Below are 13,951 nucleotides of genomic sequence, written 5' to 3'. Positions count from 1 at the left end.
CGAAACATTGCCGACACCCCGCAAGTGTGGCTTATAATCAGGTGTGGCTTGTAATCGTGAAATTACTGTACTTCGTTTTGTTGGTTCATTGATGTACGTATTTTTTTTTTTAATAGGGAGTGCTTATGCATGAAGAAAAAAAGAAACAAAAAGGAAAACTATTTTTGAGTCCCCAGTCAGGTTTGTATATCTTCAATTCAGAAACTATGTGTAAAAGCCTGGCCAGCAGGGCCAGGGAGGGGATTCTGCCCCTCAACTCTGCTCTGGTGAGACCTTACCTGGAACCCTGCATCCAGCTCTGAGGTCCCAGCAGGAAGGATGTGAAACTGTTGGAGGGAGTCCAGAGGAGGGACACCAAGATGATTAGAGAGATAAAGCACCTCTCCTATGCAGAGGCTGAAAGGGTTAGGGTTGTTCAGCCTAGAGAAAAGAAGGCTTCAAGGAACAAACTTTTTAGCAGGGACTGTTGTGATCTAAGGAGTAATGGTTTAAAACTGAAAGAGGATCAATTTACATTAAAGAAAGAAGTGTTTTACAGTAAGGATGGTGAAACACTGGCATGGGTTGCGCAGAGAAGGTCAGGTTGGATGGGGCTCTGAGCAACCTGATCTAGTTGAAGATGTCCCTGCCCAGATCAGGAGGGTTGGACTAAATAATCTTTAACCCAAATTGTTCTATAATTGTATGATTCTTCATCAGTCCTTATAGGAAGTCTGGTTAATTTGCTGAAAACCATGGCAGCTTGAAAGAGAGGCTGAAGCCACCTATTTTTTTATATGGAAAAGTGTACACATTTTGAGTTTTGTTTTGGAAGTAAAACCTGGGCATAACAATTCTGTACCTTTATATCACTGACTCTGGTAGATTTATTTTGCAGCAGGGTGTGGTGGAGTTGTATCAGTCTCTCCTGTTACAGCTCCATTTGAGTTCTCTGATTCTTCAGGAAAAAATACGGAATGGTTTCTTGTAGCAATTGACTAGAATTATACATGATAAACTAACTTTTGAGAGATTATCAACCCTTGGTCTGAGCTGCCAAAATGCAATCAAACTACAATTGTGTCTAGAAATAGCAGTGAGATTGTATTAAAAAGGGCCTTTATGTACTTTTTCGGAATCAGAAATGTTTTGCTTTAAATGCAAGATTAACAATGCAGCTTCCTTACAGTAATTTCACACACTTGTTAGCAAGTACAGTGAAGATTTTAAGAACTGTTGCTTTTGTTTTAATTAGACTTTCTAGTACAACTCTGCAAACGTTTCAGCAGTATGGGTATATAATACAGTAATCTCTCTGCAGTTGGAGGGGGACCGAATTAGTTTTCTGAAGTTTGTAGAGACTTGACTGCAATTAAGTAGCTCAAATTAAATTATCAGTTTTGTTGGGAAGACACGTTAGGTTTTTTTTGTCTTCAATGGAAACCTTTTTAAAATCTAAGTTTGGGAATTTTGTAACACAAAGTGGTTCGTCATTAGGTGTTTAGTTAAGAAAATGCTGTTTTTTTCAGTTTCGGATTTTATTATTTCTTACTGTCCTTCAGCAGGTAATGATCTTAAAGTTGATCTGTATGTTCTTCCATTATAGTTTGACTTGACAGTCATTTTCTCCTATCTTTTTGTTTCAGTTGGTTTGTGTCTTTTTGTTTCTTTTTTTGTTTTTCTTTTTTGTTTCCTTAATCAACAATAATGCCTTTAAAGCATGATGCTTTCTTCCTCCCAATTTAGGCAGCCTTTCCAGTAAATATATGACTCAGGGAAAAGCCTCAAAGAAGAGGACCCAGCAAGAATCATGAGGGATACTAAGCACTGATAAATTGCAACATAGATCCATAATTCATTTAAAAGAAGTGTCTTTGGCTACAGCATCTGAATTCACAGGACAGCAGCATAGACAACCTTCAGCTTAAGTTTAATGAAAATATGGGTGTTTTGTTTTAGATTGCTAGTACAAACAACTGTGGATTTTAATATGGACCCCTGCTCTTTAATAGATTGTTTGAGCATTTTAATAGAAAGCCATGATGTTTTGTATTTGTTTACTAGGTAATGCATTTAGAAAAGGGCAGGTACTAAAAATAAACTTTCAGGGTTTTATTGTTCCACCTGACCATTTTAAACTGCACTAAAACTACGTGCTAGCCAAATAAATTATATTTTCTTCAAAAATGAATTTTTTGAAGGAGCAAATGGTATTTATTAATGTTGATTGTTTACTGAATCCCTGTGTAAGTGTTTGAGATGTTTGTAGACTGCTACATTTTTCTTTAATTTCTCCAGAGAACTAAAAACATAGACACTAGTCATCATATGTAAAACAATCTCTGGACAAGCAGTGCCACTGAGATTTTGTGGGGTTGTTTTCTGTTCTGTGATTTGATGGGAGTTCATTTGCTGCTGTGCTCATGTTCAAGAAGAAAGAAAGACAGACTAGGTAACAGGTCAGTCCTGTTTTGTTGCTGCTAAGAATCTTTTTCAAGGCCTTGGGGATACAGACAAAAATGCTTTAAGAAATAGAGGTGTTATATTTGGCAACTGAGGAAAAATACATGTCCATTTTCATAGAATGTGAAGAGGATCCTTGTACCAGTCAAGAATTTACATTCATTAGTAGTATGAACTTGCGCTTTACTTGAAGTCCTTCCAGAGGTGGTAATGTACCATCTTACCTTGTTCAGAAAAGAATTAGTTATGTGTTGACATTGAAACCACTGTTAATTTATGAATCTGAAATAAATTTTAAAAAAAGGTGAAAATCAGACTTAAGTGTCTGTATTTTTTTCTGAGGTTGTAATTTTCAATATTCCTGACATAAATGTAGAAATAATGATAACTTACTATAATTATCTGGATTTAGAACAATCATGTTCAGTTTTTTTCCTTCTATCAATCTGTTTTGGTAGAAGTTGAAAGTTAGAATTGCCAAAGGGGTCTTAGGGAACTAGCATCCTAAGTCTTTTTTTTTGTTTTCACCCATCTGAAGCCAGCTGTCTCTGAACTTTTAGATGTGTTGCTTTCACAAATAATTTCTTCTGTGTTCTTTCCTAAACACATTTTCAAGCTTATTATCTTTGTGCTTTATTTAGCTTTCTGTTCAGAGTTACTTCCAGTTTTGTTGGTAGGAATGAAGTGCATAAACCTTTTCTGAATCAGATGCATACCCTGTCCTTCCTAATCATGCGGAGGGACATGCAGTTGTTTATTTATGCTTCCTTTTTTATTGAAAAAAGTGCTGTCATCATATTTCACATTCTTTTGATGTCTAAGTTTCCTGAGTTGGAATATGTTTTATGCTGTGATTTGTAGGTTATCAGTGCTGAGAAAGTGAGAAAGTTTTTTGAGGTTTGCAATGCAGTTAACTATCTTAAACAGGTAAGTCAATATCATTTAGGTATTTAACTTCTAGATCACATATATCCATTTTCCCTAATGTAATTGTTCTGGTGAGGTTTGTTTCATAGCTATATTTAGAACTGATTCCCCATCTCTTAAGATTTTACTTAAATTTATTTATTACACAGCAATTTCTTTTATAAACATCATCACATTTTTATAAGAACTACAGAAGCCAAGTAAGAAATTATCTTCTTAAAGATAAACTATCTTATAGTAAGTTTCCAAAGCTTGAAATAGCTGCTTAGAATGGGAGTTTTCTAGCATGGAAAGTTGTTGGCTTTTCTTCCATACTGATAACTTACCGATATTTGTTACTCACTTTAACTAGTTAGATTTTAAAACTGATTTTTGCATTTATCTTCTCTGAGAGAAGGCTATTTTTCTAGCCCATGCTCAGTCTTCCATGTGGAGATTGATTCAGCAGACAGGACTGGAGTGGTGATTGGAAGCATTCTGAGGAAAGCAAAGCTCTTTGTGCCTGCATGGTAGCGTGGGAAGGAGGTATTAGCTGCATTCGTACATGAGCTTCCCCCCTTCAAGTGTACTGACTTCAGCTTTCAGCCCAGTAGTGCATTAAACCCTCCTGCCCCTAAGCAGGAGTAGTTTAGTTGAGATGCATGCTCAAGATCCATGAATTATGTGTGAAAAGACACTTTTTGTAGCTAAAGAAAATGCAACTTCCTTTATACATCTGCTCTCCTTATATTTGCGGTAGTAGTACTGTGCCTCAGTAAAAAGCAGTGGCATAATTATGTATGTATAAAACATGCAACACCTGTTATTTCCTACCAAGCTCTTCAGAACTATTATGCCCAGAATCAGGGAAGTAAGTGAGGTGATGTCCCAAACCTGTTGTGCTTGGACTTCATAAATAGGGGCTTAAAGTATTATCTAGCATGTTTAAGGATGCTGGAATGTGGAAATGAAAAATGAGTACTTGTTCACCTTCTGGCATAGCCGCCACCATTCAACTTAAAGTAATGGTATGAGTCTCTCTGTACCAAGGCTATAGGAGTTTCTTGCAAGTCAAGTTGCTGCAGCCACCAGGAGTTGGGGAATGGCAGCTCCACTATCCAGCAGCTGTCACGCTCTCCTCCCACGCTGCCTCTGCACCAGGCAGGGAACAAGGACAGCTGGGCCCTCACCACTGCATGACCATCCTCTCACTAGCCCGAGACTGGCATGAACCTGGAGGAAAGGGGCAGGATCCTGCACAGCAGAAGGGCAGACGCACAATGCATTGTCTGTTATGGATCATAGTAGTCACTGGTTCCAGGTCCTGTGCACTTTGCTCAGGGATTTGTCCAAACTGGATAACTACATATTGGTTTTGCCTGCTGAGCCAAAGCTTCCTTATTGAATAGCCGTATGGATTGTTATTTTAAAATGCTTGCTAGTCTGACAGTCAATAAATATTCACATTCTGTGCCTGTATTTTGTAGGTGGGAGACTGTGTACTCATGGGCCTGTGTTGTTCCCTGGTGTGACAAAATGCTTGGGGATAAAAAGATAACGGTATGGAAATTGTAGAGGCAAATAGTAGGAATGCTACTTCCTGCATGGAATGTGGCCAGCCTACCTGACTTCCCCTCACTATACACGTTAAAGGTGGGCGGAACACATTGTGTAGCCAGGCTCTTCCAGAGGCTTGAACTTCGTGGTCCTTTCTGACTGATAAGCTGCACAGCAGCTGAAAACCAAGTGAGACAAAGGAAGATGTCCTGTTGTTCAATCAGCAGTTGTGGTGACATCACTTTTCTTAGGCTGACACGTTATATATTCTGAGATACCACTCCTCAAAGTACAACCACCATTAGGTAAGCTATATAACTACAGCCACTCAAGCTCCATTAAACATAAGAAATTAGTACAAAAGGGAATTCAGAAGAGTGAGAAGTTAGGAAAGACTCCATCGTAACTCCTGGAATTAGTTGACAGACTCAACATTGCTTTGCCTCTATGGGGACAACCATGGGGTAAGAACTGTTCTATGAGTGGCAAATGATTGTCTTGTGCTCACTTTTATTAGGGATTAGAGCTTTTTAGTACCTTGAATTAATATATTGATTTAAATATATTTGCAGTCAGCTACTTTCACCAGCAATCCTTGAACCTTAACCTGTCAGAATTCAAGGCTGCATCCAAAACAGCAGGGAAGGGATTCTGCCCCTCTGCTGGCCTCTTGTGAGACACCACTTTGAACACTGCATCCAGCTGTGGGGCCTCCAACTTAGGAAGGACATGGAGCTGTTCGAGTGTGTGGCCTCCCCTGCACTAAGTCGATAAGAGGACTGCAGCCACCTCCCTTAGGAAGACAGGATCAGAAGGTTGGGGCTGTTCAGCTTGAAGAGAAAGTTGTCTAGAGACCTCATGGCAACCTTCCCATACCGCAGGGGGCTACAGGGAAGCTGGAGCCTCTTCATCAGGAACTGTAGTGACAAGACAAGGGGGAGATTTAGATTAGGTACTAGGAAGAAATTTGTTACTGTGAGGGAGGTGAGCCCCTGGAATGGGTTGCACAGGGAAGTTCTGGTTAAGGCCTTGACCCATCTAGTGGGAGATGTTCCTGCCCACGGCAAAAGGGTTGGGACTAGATGATCTTTTAGCCCTAACATTCTAAATTAATAAACATTATTATTCCGTAACCTGTTAACTTGAACCTTCAAGGGCGCTGACAGCCTAATCAATCATTAAAGGTTCCAGAAAACCCTCCCCTTTCCACGTGACGCCCGGGCGGCTGTTTTGCCGCGGCCTCCGCCGGGGCAGCTAAAGGGCAGGGCGTCCTGGCCGTCTTTGCCGCTTATCTCGGCTCGCAGCCCCGCTGCCTGCGCAGCCCCGCCCGCCCCGAGCCGAGGCGGCGGCCGGGGCCGCAGCGGGGCCGCAGCGGGGCCGGAGGGGGACGGGGCCCCGGTCCCGGGGGTGGAGCCGTCGCCGGCCGGCCCCGCCCGCGGTCCGTGCGCGGTGGCGTCACGGCGTGCGGGTGGTGCTGCCGGTGGCCGAGGGCGCCGGGCCATGGCCTCGTCCGTGGTGCGCGCCACGGTGCGCGCCGTCAGCAAGCGCAGGATCCAGGCGAGCCGCGCCGCCCTCACGCTGGTCAGTGCCGCGAGCGGGCAGCAGGCGGGACCCGGGCACCGCGGCACCTCGGGTGCGGGAGCTGCGCCACGGGCCCCTCCGGCCCGGGCAGTGAGGCGGCCCCTGGGACAGCGGGGCGGGCACAGGGACGGGGACGGGCCGCCCCGCCGGGCTGTGCCCGCGCGGCCGGGCAGCGCCGGCCCGGGATGGGCAGGCGGCAGTGACCCGGGGGGCGGCCGGAGGGCAGGCTGCAGGGGGCTCTTCCCGCTGCCGAGTAGAGAGGCCGTAGCTCCTTCCTGCTCCTCGCCAGCCCCGCTGAGAGGAGGCCCCGCGTTCCGCCGCTCCGTCTGCGGAACCGCAGAGTTCCGGGGCAGCACCGAGCGCGGGGCCTTGGCCCGTAGACACCCCAAAAAACAGTATGCGATTAAAATTTTTTGTGAAAAGGTAATGCGTTGCCTACCGAGGCTGACGCGTAGGTTCTTTGGAACAAGGGTTTGCATCCCGTTAATAATAAAGTGCATGCATTCTTAATAATAGCGGCCGTGCTGGAGAGGCCATACTTGAAAACACGATGTTTGCTCACCGGTTGGACTCGATGATCTCAGAGGTCTTTTCCAGCCTCAGATTCTGGGAGAGATCACTGCCGAGAAAAGTACAGTCTGGGGCAGATCGAGTGCACGCAGTTCAGTCATTTGTCAGAGCAGGTAGCTCCTTCTCAGTAGTGAGTCTCTAACAACAAGAGTGGTAGTAGTATAGAAACGACTTTCTATTGCAAAAAAATTTTGTTCAGTTTTTCAAAATATTGTGTTCGTTTCGGCTCATAGTAAGAACTTCGCATTGCTAATGCTTTTCTCAGTGTCTTAGAAACTTGTAGGGATGTAATGGAAATTCTAACATTTGTGTTGTGTTCTTGCATTTCTGCATCAACTAGATGTGTCACAAGTTCCTTTTAGGTTAATGGGGACCAAAAAGTAGACCATAAACCCTCTATATCTAGCTGATTTTTGTCTGTAATGGATATGTGAAGATATGTTTACAAGGACAGAGCTACTTGATTGAATTAGGGTAGTGATTTTGGGGGAGAAAATCGCAAGGAAACAACATGGGTCTTGACAGTCTTGAGAGATGAGCTGCTACAAACTTCATGAAGTTCAGCAAAGTGAAATGAAAGATCCTGCACCTGAGTTGGGGCAGTCCTAGGCACACCAACAGGTTAGGTGGGGAATGGATGAAGAGCAGCCATATCAGACTTGGGTCTAAGGGTAGGTGAGAGGACATGACCCAGCCATGGGCACTCCCAGCCCAGAAATCCATTTGTTTTCTGGGCTGCATCCAAAGCAGCATGGGCAGCAGGGGAGGGAGGGGATTCTGCCCCTCTGCTCTGCTCTGATGAGACTCCACCTGGAACCCTGCATCCAGCTCTGGTGCCTCCAACATAAGAAGGACATGGAGCAAGTCCGCAGGAGGCCACAAAGTTGGTAAGAGGACTGCAGCCACCTCCCTTATGAAGACTGGTTGAGAAGGTTTGGGCTTTCCAGCTTAAAGAAGACAAGGTTATTTGGAGACAACCTCATTACAGTCTTCCTGTATCTGCAGGGGGCCTATAGGGAAACTGGAGAGGGACTCTTCATCAGGAACTGTAGTGATAAGAGAAGGGGGAGATTTAGATGAGGTATTAGAAGAAATTTGTTACTGTAAGGGAGGTGCCTCTGGAATGGGTTGCCCAGGGAAGTTCTGGATGTGTTCAAGACCAGTTTGGATAAGTCCTTGACCAAACTGGCCTGCTGTCTCTGCCTATGGCAGGGGTGCTGGAACTAGACTATCTTAAAGGTTCTCTTCCAACCCAAGCCATTCTGATACTCTAACAGCCAAAACCCCCACTCTTAAGGATTAGGGGTTGAATTCTTGAGGTGTCTGTTTGCTGGCAGTGCTGGTGAGGGGAGGAGTGAAGAGGTGGTGTGCTCTGTGTCAATTAGGTTGAGCAGATGTGTTTTACAGCAGTGTGTATCTTACAGGCATCAACATACAAGCACTTAGTGCAAATAAACAAACAAACAAAAAATTCAAATTTATATGTATGCTTTTGTCTTTCAGACCCCTTCTGCTGTCCAGAAGATAAAAGAGCTTCTGAAAGATAAACCTGACCATGTAAGTGTAGACAGGGTCAGTCTGTAGAGTGTGCTAAGGTATTAGCACAGCTCATGATTGCAAAGCATTTTTGGCTAACTGAGAAGTTTGAACCAAACACTGTTAGAGATGTTTGTTAGAGATGTTCACATCTTTTTCTTCTTTTTTTGGTGGGGAATGCATTAGCTTATTTGTATATATAGCTTTGTTATGTTATAAAATGAAATGCAAGAACAACTGACTGTAATGACATTTCACTATGCACAGTTACTGTTCAGATTAATAAAGCTGAAAAAACTTCAGGCTTCGCATATGTTTGAGCTGCATTTTAATGAGACCCTTTAGTATGGCATGGTAGTGACTTCTGATAGGGAGACAGCACTTCAGCTGCTGTTATTTAGGTTCTTGTAGGAATTCTCATTTTGAAGTATGCAATAACAAAGTTACATTCATTGCATTGCATTCAATGCATTCATATGCATTGGAGAACATCTAATTCTTGGGAAACTTGCCAGACAATGTGTTTTTTTAAGTAACTAGTATTTCACCGAATAGTGAGATTGTCATCTTTTTGTCTTGAAGGAAAGACACACAGAGGCTTCTCTTATAGCCATTTTAAAAACAAGCATTAGCTTTTTTTACAGTAAGTATTGTTGCAAGAAGAATATTTCTTTTATTAACCAGGGCCTTTGTTTGTTTTCCTTCCTGCATGTCTGCAACTAAGGAGACTTATTTGTTCTAAAGTTTTAAACCTACAATTTATATGATCAGTCATTTCCTGGCTGTAAATGGTGTTTTCATTTTCCAATCCATTATTTGTAGCAGTTCCTGTAGAGAAAGGTATTTGGTCTGAAAGCATCAGATCCAGTTTATCTTAAGAGCCCATTTGATGAGAAGTGTTAAATTTTAATGTATTTTTGTCACCAGATGTGGACAGAGATAATAAAATTTGCCTCTTCACTTTGAAGCACTGGTGTGTAGAAGGTGATGCAGATACTTCTTAAAGATTCTTACACACTAATAGTTTTCTACTTTGTTGAAACGTCTTGATTTTTTTCCTTACGTGGACACTCTTTTTGTCAGACTTGTTGAACACTGTGAATGTTACAAAAGTTGACTAAGTTGGCTTTTAAGGTGACTTAAAACAGTACACATATACATATACTTGATTTAGGGAGGGGTTTGCTTCTTAGGTGAGACTGGAAATAGAGGTAATGAAAAATCAAAGTATGTTTTTCAGAACTTTGGTTTAAAGTAAGCTTTCTGATGGTGTCATTATAAGAGTTCTGTGATAATCTAGTAACTGCGCTTGTTTTGGCCTCAGAGCTTCATAATGATGTTACTGTCTATAATCTAATCATAGTATTAGCATCTGAGTAAACTGTAATTTGAAGTCACAAAAATACCTGGTTTTGAAATTTGACTGTCTTTTTGAGACCTGGCTCCTACAGGAGTGCCAGCGGTTCATTACTTCCAAAATTTAGCATACCATAGGGCATGATCCATTTCAGCAAGCATCAGACCGGTTTTTTACCTTGGCAGTCAAATTTATGAAAGAAAAAGTTACCTCTTATCTGTTAAAGTAATTCACTTTTGCACTTAGGCAGTGGAGAAAAATAAATGTCAGTATTTCATTGCTCTGCATACTTTTTAACTTCATATTCTGAATGGGTTTTAAAAAGGAAGTCATGCATGTGGTAGCGGTTTTTGTTCTTTTTCTTTAGGTAGGTGTGAAAGTAGGTGTTCGTACAAGGGGATGCAATGGACTTTCTTACACATTAGAATACACAAAATCAAAAGGAGATTCTGATGAAGAAGTAGTTCAAGATGGTGAGTTTCTGGGGCAGCACAAACTTCTGTGGTGGGAGGGATGAAACCTGGACATTTTGAGAGAAGAAATCTATATTGTGCCTCTTATTGGATTCACAGACTTTAAGAAGGGTATGAAATGGGTTACTGTCTGTAATGCATAGGAATTGTGTACTCAAAGTGAGATTTGTTGCCATATTCTACAACTTATTTCCCTCTGCATCATTTGTTTTGTCCCCTGTCAAAAAAAACAGATGTTCATGTGTGCACATAAGTAACAGTTCCAGACTTCTGCCAGACTTCCATAGGTAGAATGAAAACAGTGATGGAAGTGCCCCCCATTAGGGCAACTGGTAGTCTTTATACTTGGCTTCCTCTATTTTTATTACTGGTCAAAAGATAATTTCAAGGTTGTATGTAATTTCTGGTTTTCTGTTCTCTTCAAGGGGTTAGAGTGTTTATTGAAAAGAAGGCGCAGCTGACACTTCTAGGAACTGAAATGGACTATGTAGAAGACAAACTGTCCAGTGAATTTGTCTTCAATAATCCAAACATCAAAGGAACGTGTGGCTGTGGAGAAAGCTTTAACATCTGAAATCTCAGGACTACTTCTTTGACTTTCAGCAGCCCAAAACACTTACCATCACAGCTTTCAGAAGCATATGCGTTTCCTTCTGGTTTGTAGGCTGCGTAAAGTGGGGATACTATTAAGAAAAATAAACTTAAATATTTGAAAATATAAACTTTGTGTTAAATTCCACCACTGATGTAGTTATGCTGTAATTTGTGATGAGTTAGGATTTAAAAGGTAAGAACAGTAAGTACTGCAGTAACAACTCTGTAATTTCACTTGCCAAGGAAATACAATGTCACTGTTCTTTTCCTCTGTCATTTTCTTTGTCAGTCCTACTCATACTTCCTCATTCAAAACCATTTGAAAGAATACATTGTGTTGTGCTTTGATTTGAGGAAAACAAACAAACCAATGAAAAAAAATTGCAACCATTTCTGTGTATTTATAAAAATTTATACATACAAACTCACAGTCCTTGCTTACTTTGTAGTTTTCCTGTGCTTTCATCTTTTACTAGTGCATTTTCAGGTGGTTTATTTTCCCTTAAATTCAGGGAAATAAAAATGTTCTTTGTGTATTAATATAGTGGTAGGCTATGGTAGTGCCTGTTGTAGAAATGCTTTGAAGAGGGCTAGCCTAATTTTAATTCTTTTCCTTTCTTTGTTGAAGGCACAGTCACTGCTGTACTTGGTCATTTTCAGAGTATCTGGGCACTGGAGGGCTAAAAAATTATACACAGGCCTTGTTTTTCACATTTCAGGTTTTTATCTCTCCTCAGTTAATTTGCAGGGGTGGTAAAACTGCTTCCACATTCTCATATCCCATGTTCACAGAATGTGCTGTGTTTGCACCAAAATTGATGAAAATTTTGTTGAGAGACAAATCTCAAATTTCTCATTACTTTTTTTTCTTTTTTGTAATCATGAGTGCTACTAATTTTGTTGGACTTTGAACTCTTTTTCATAACTGTCTAGGTAGGAGAACTTTTTCACCAAAGTTTATGGTCCCTTCTGTTTAACTCCTGTCTTGGATTTAACTTGATAACAGGAGAAAAAGCATTTTTAATTAGAAAAAGCCCTTAGTATTTCGTATTACTTTTAAATTAATATAGACAGTAATTAAAATACCGTAAGAGTCCATTTTTTCTTTGGAATTTATCAATATTTGGGTTTGTAAACAAGTGTCTCGCAAGCTTATACAGTTCTTCAGCAGTTCTTCATTGGTGCTGAGACAGAAGTGTAAATGTCTCTCCAGACCTTCCCAAAACCTGGTATGAGAGAGGAACTGTTCCACCCTTTTATCTCCTGATTATCCAGAGATGACATTGTACAGTTCAGGTGCTCACTTGTGCAGAAAAGGTCACATGTCTGCTTGAGTAACAAGCAGGTGAAACAGCTGGTGAAAATGCTGCAAATAAAAAATAGAGGGACAGCAGGAGTCTTGCAGGTGTTGAGATGGGAGTGATCTAAGATCATTAATGCTGCGTGTTGAAAATCCAGAAGTCATCTTGATGTGGACAGCTGTACCCACATGCTTCTCACCAAGTGCTGTAGATATAGGATTGCACCTACATTTTGCTTCTTCCCTCTGCATCTTTTCCCAGGGCAAAGGGAAGAATAAAAATCAAAAAATAGAAAATTATGCTTCATCTGCTTTATGTAGTGCACAGGAACAGAAGGTCAGAATTACTTACAGTCTAATAGTAAATACTTGAATTTTGGTTGTATATCACCTTTTGATGTAAAGACACTATTTCCTTTAACAGTCAGCTGTTGCACACAGTTACTTATATGGTCATTCAGGAATTAGTGGTAATACACTGGTGAAGTGCATCTATAGTGGTGTAACTCTTTCACTCTTGCCAAACAAAAACATGGAGTTCATGTGACATATTTGCATTACATCTAAAACTAAAACTCCAGGCTAAGGGCATTTCTTCAGATTGAATTTCTCTGCTTCTTGCTAGAGATAAGACTTGGAATGTAACACTGGTGGTTGCTAAGAGAACTGGTACTTACTCATTTAACTTTAGGGTGGAGAGAATTGGTTTGAAGTTAATTACAGACCTGTGGCATGTATAGCAATCCTTTTTGTGTGTTTGTGTATGCCTTGAATGAAAGTTTGCACTTTTGTACTCCCATGAAGTAATCATCTTAAGTTGTCACCTTACTAAGACAACTAATGCACAATGTGTTAAACTTCTAAAGTGCTATTTACAGTTGCATACAAACTGTATAGTTTTCTTGATTGGTCCATGATAATTTTGTGCAACAATGTATGTAGAGTCTTCAATTATAATAATAAATATAGCCTGTTGGTAACCATTAAATATTCCTATCTTGAATGATATTTTTGAAGTGATAAAAAAGCACTGGGTGAGAGAACAGATTTGTGTACTGGGGTTACAAAGTAGACACAAAGCTATTGTTACCAGACTCAGTATATCCCCAAAATATTCAACATTTCCAGATATTAATAGCCTTGAAGTGACTTAGAAATATATGGCAAAAAATTAAGTAACCATCTACATAAGATATTAATGCATACTGGGAGAGTGTTCTGTTAATGCACAGTCTTCTATTAAAATTCATGACACACTATTCTCAGGGTAAAATTTCTAGTAGACAAGATGGATATGTTTCAAAGGCTTTCCCATACCAAAAATCATTATGGTATGTTTCAATGCAGAATAATGATTTTGATCAAAATAACTGCTGATGTAAATGGTTCTTGAAACTGGCTAGGTGAGAGTAAAGGGCATTCTTCACCATTCCACTTCAATGCTTTATCATGGCACTTATATTCTGTACTACTTATATTCTGTGTACTATGTCTGGGACACGTTTGGGATTTTCTCTTAGATATAATCTTTGCACCTCCTTTTGCTGTTATGTGTAGATTCTGAATAACAGAAGGTGAAGTAATAAATTCTGGGAAAATGTGAGAGGTCCTTCATACAACCATATTCATGATGCT

At 40.7% G+C, this 13,951-nt stretch overlaps 2 protein-coding genes across 2 annotated transcripts in view; both read left to right on the top strand.

Moving 5' to 3' along the window:
- The window catches only part of TUT7 (terminal uridylyl transferase 7), a 36,511-nt gene extending 33,755 nt beyond the window's left edge, over window positions 1–2,756 (top strand). Inside the window, exons 28-29 of the mRNA XM_033085597.2 lie at window positions 117–180; window positions 1,726–2,756. Of these exons, the coding sequence (XP_032941488.1) occupies window positions 117–180; window positions 1,726–1,793 (132 nt within the window). The 3' untranslated portion in view covers window positions 1,794–2,756. The remainder of the gene's footprint in view (window positions 1–116; window positions 181–1,725) is intronic.
- A 3,363-nt stretch (window positions 2,757–6,119) lies between these two features.
- Window positions 6,120–13,304, top strand: ISCA1 (iron-sulfur cluster assembly 1). Its single transcript, XM_033086096.2, has 4 exons — window positions 6,120–6,486; window positions 8,560–8,613; window positions 10,317–10,422; window positions 10,848–13,304. The coding sequence occupies exons 1-4, from the start codon at window positions 6,406–6,408 to the stop codon at window positions 10,994–10,996; spliced, it is 390 nt and encodes a 129-aa protein (XP_032941987.1). The 5' UTR covers window positions 6,120–6,405; the 3' UTR covers window positions 10,997–13,304.
- The last annotated feature ends 647 nt before the right edge of the window (window positions 13,305–13,951 follow it).

Source organism: Catharus ustulatus, chromosome Z (assembly GCF_009819885.2).
Source record: "Catharus ustulatus isolate bCatUst1 chromosome Z, bCatUst1.pri.v2, whole genome shotgun sequence".
Taxonomy (NCBI): Eukaryota; Metazoa; Chordata; class Aves; order Passeriformes; family Turdidae; genus Catharus; species Catharus ustulatus.
This window is presented reverse-complemented; position numbering and strand designations above follow the sequence as displayed.

What these genes read in the sequence shown, in the direction of transcription:
- ISCA1 (XM_033086096.2), top strand. Translation starts at nt 6,406, where the DNA reads ATGGCCTCGTCCGTGGTGCGCGCCACGGTGCGCGCCGTCAGCAAGCGC. An exon ending in GCCGCGCCGCCCTCACGCTG is followed by an intron (nt 6,487 to 8,559) that starts GTCAGTGCCGCG and finishes TTTGTCTTTCAG; the next exon opens with ACCCCTTCTGCTGTCCAGAA. An exon ending in TGAAAGATAAACCTGACCAT is followed by an intron (nt 8,614 to 10,316) that starts GTAAGTGTAGAC and finishes CTTTTTCTTTAG; the next exon opens with GTAGGTGTGAAAGTAGGTGT.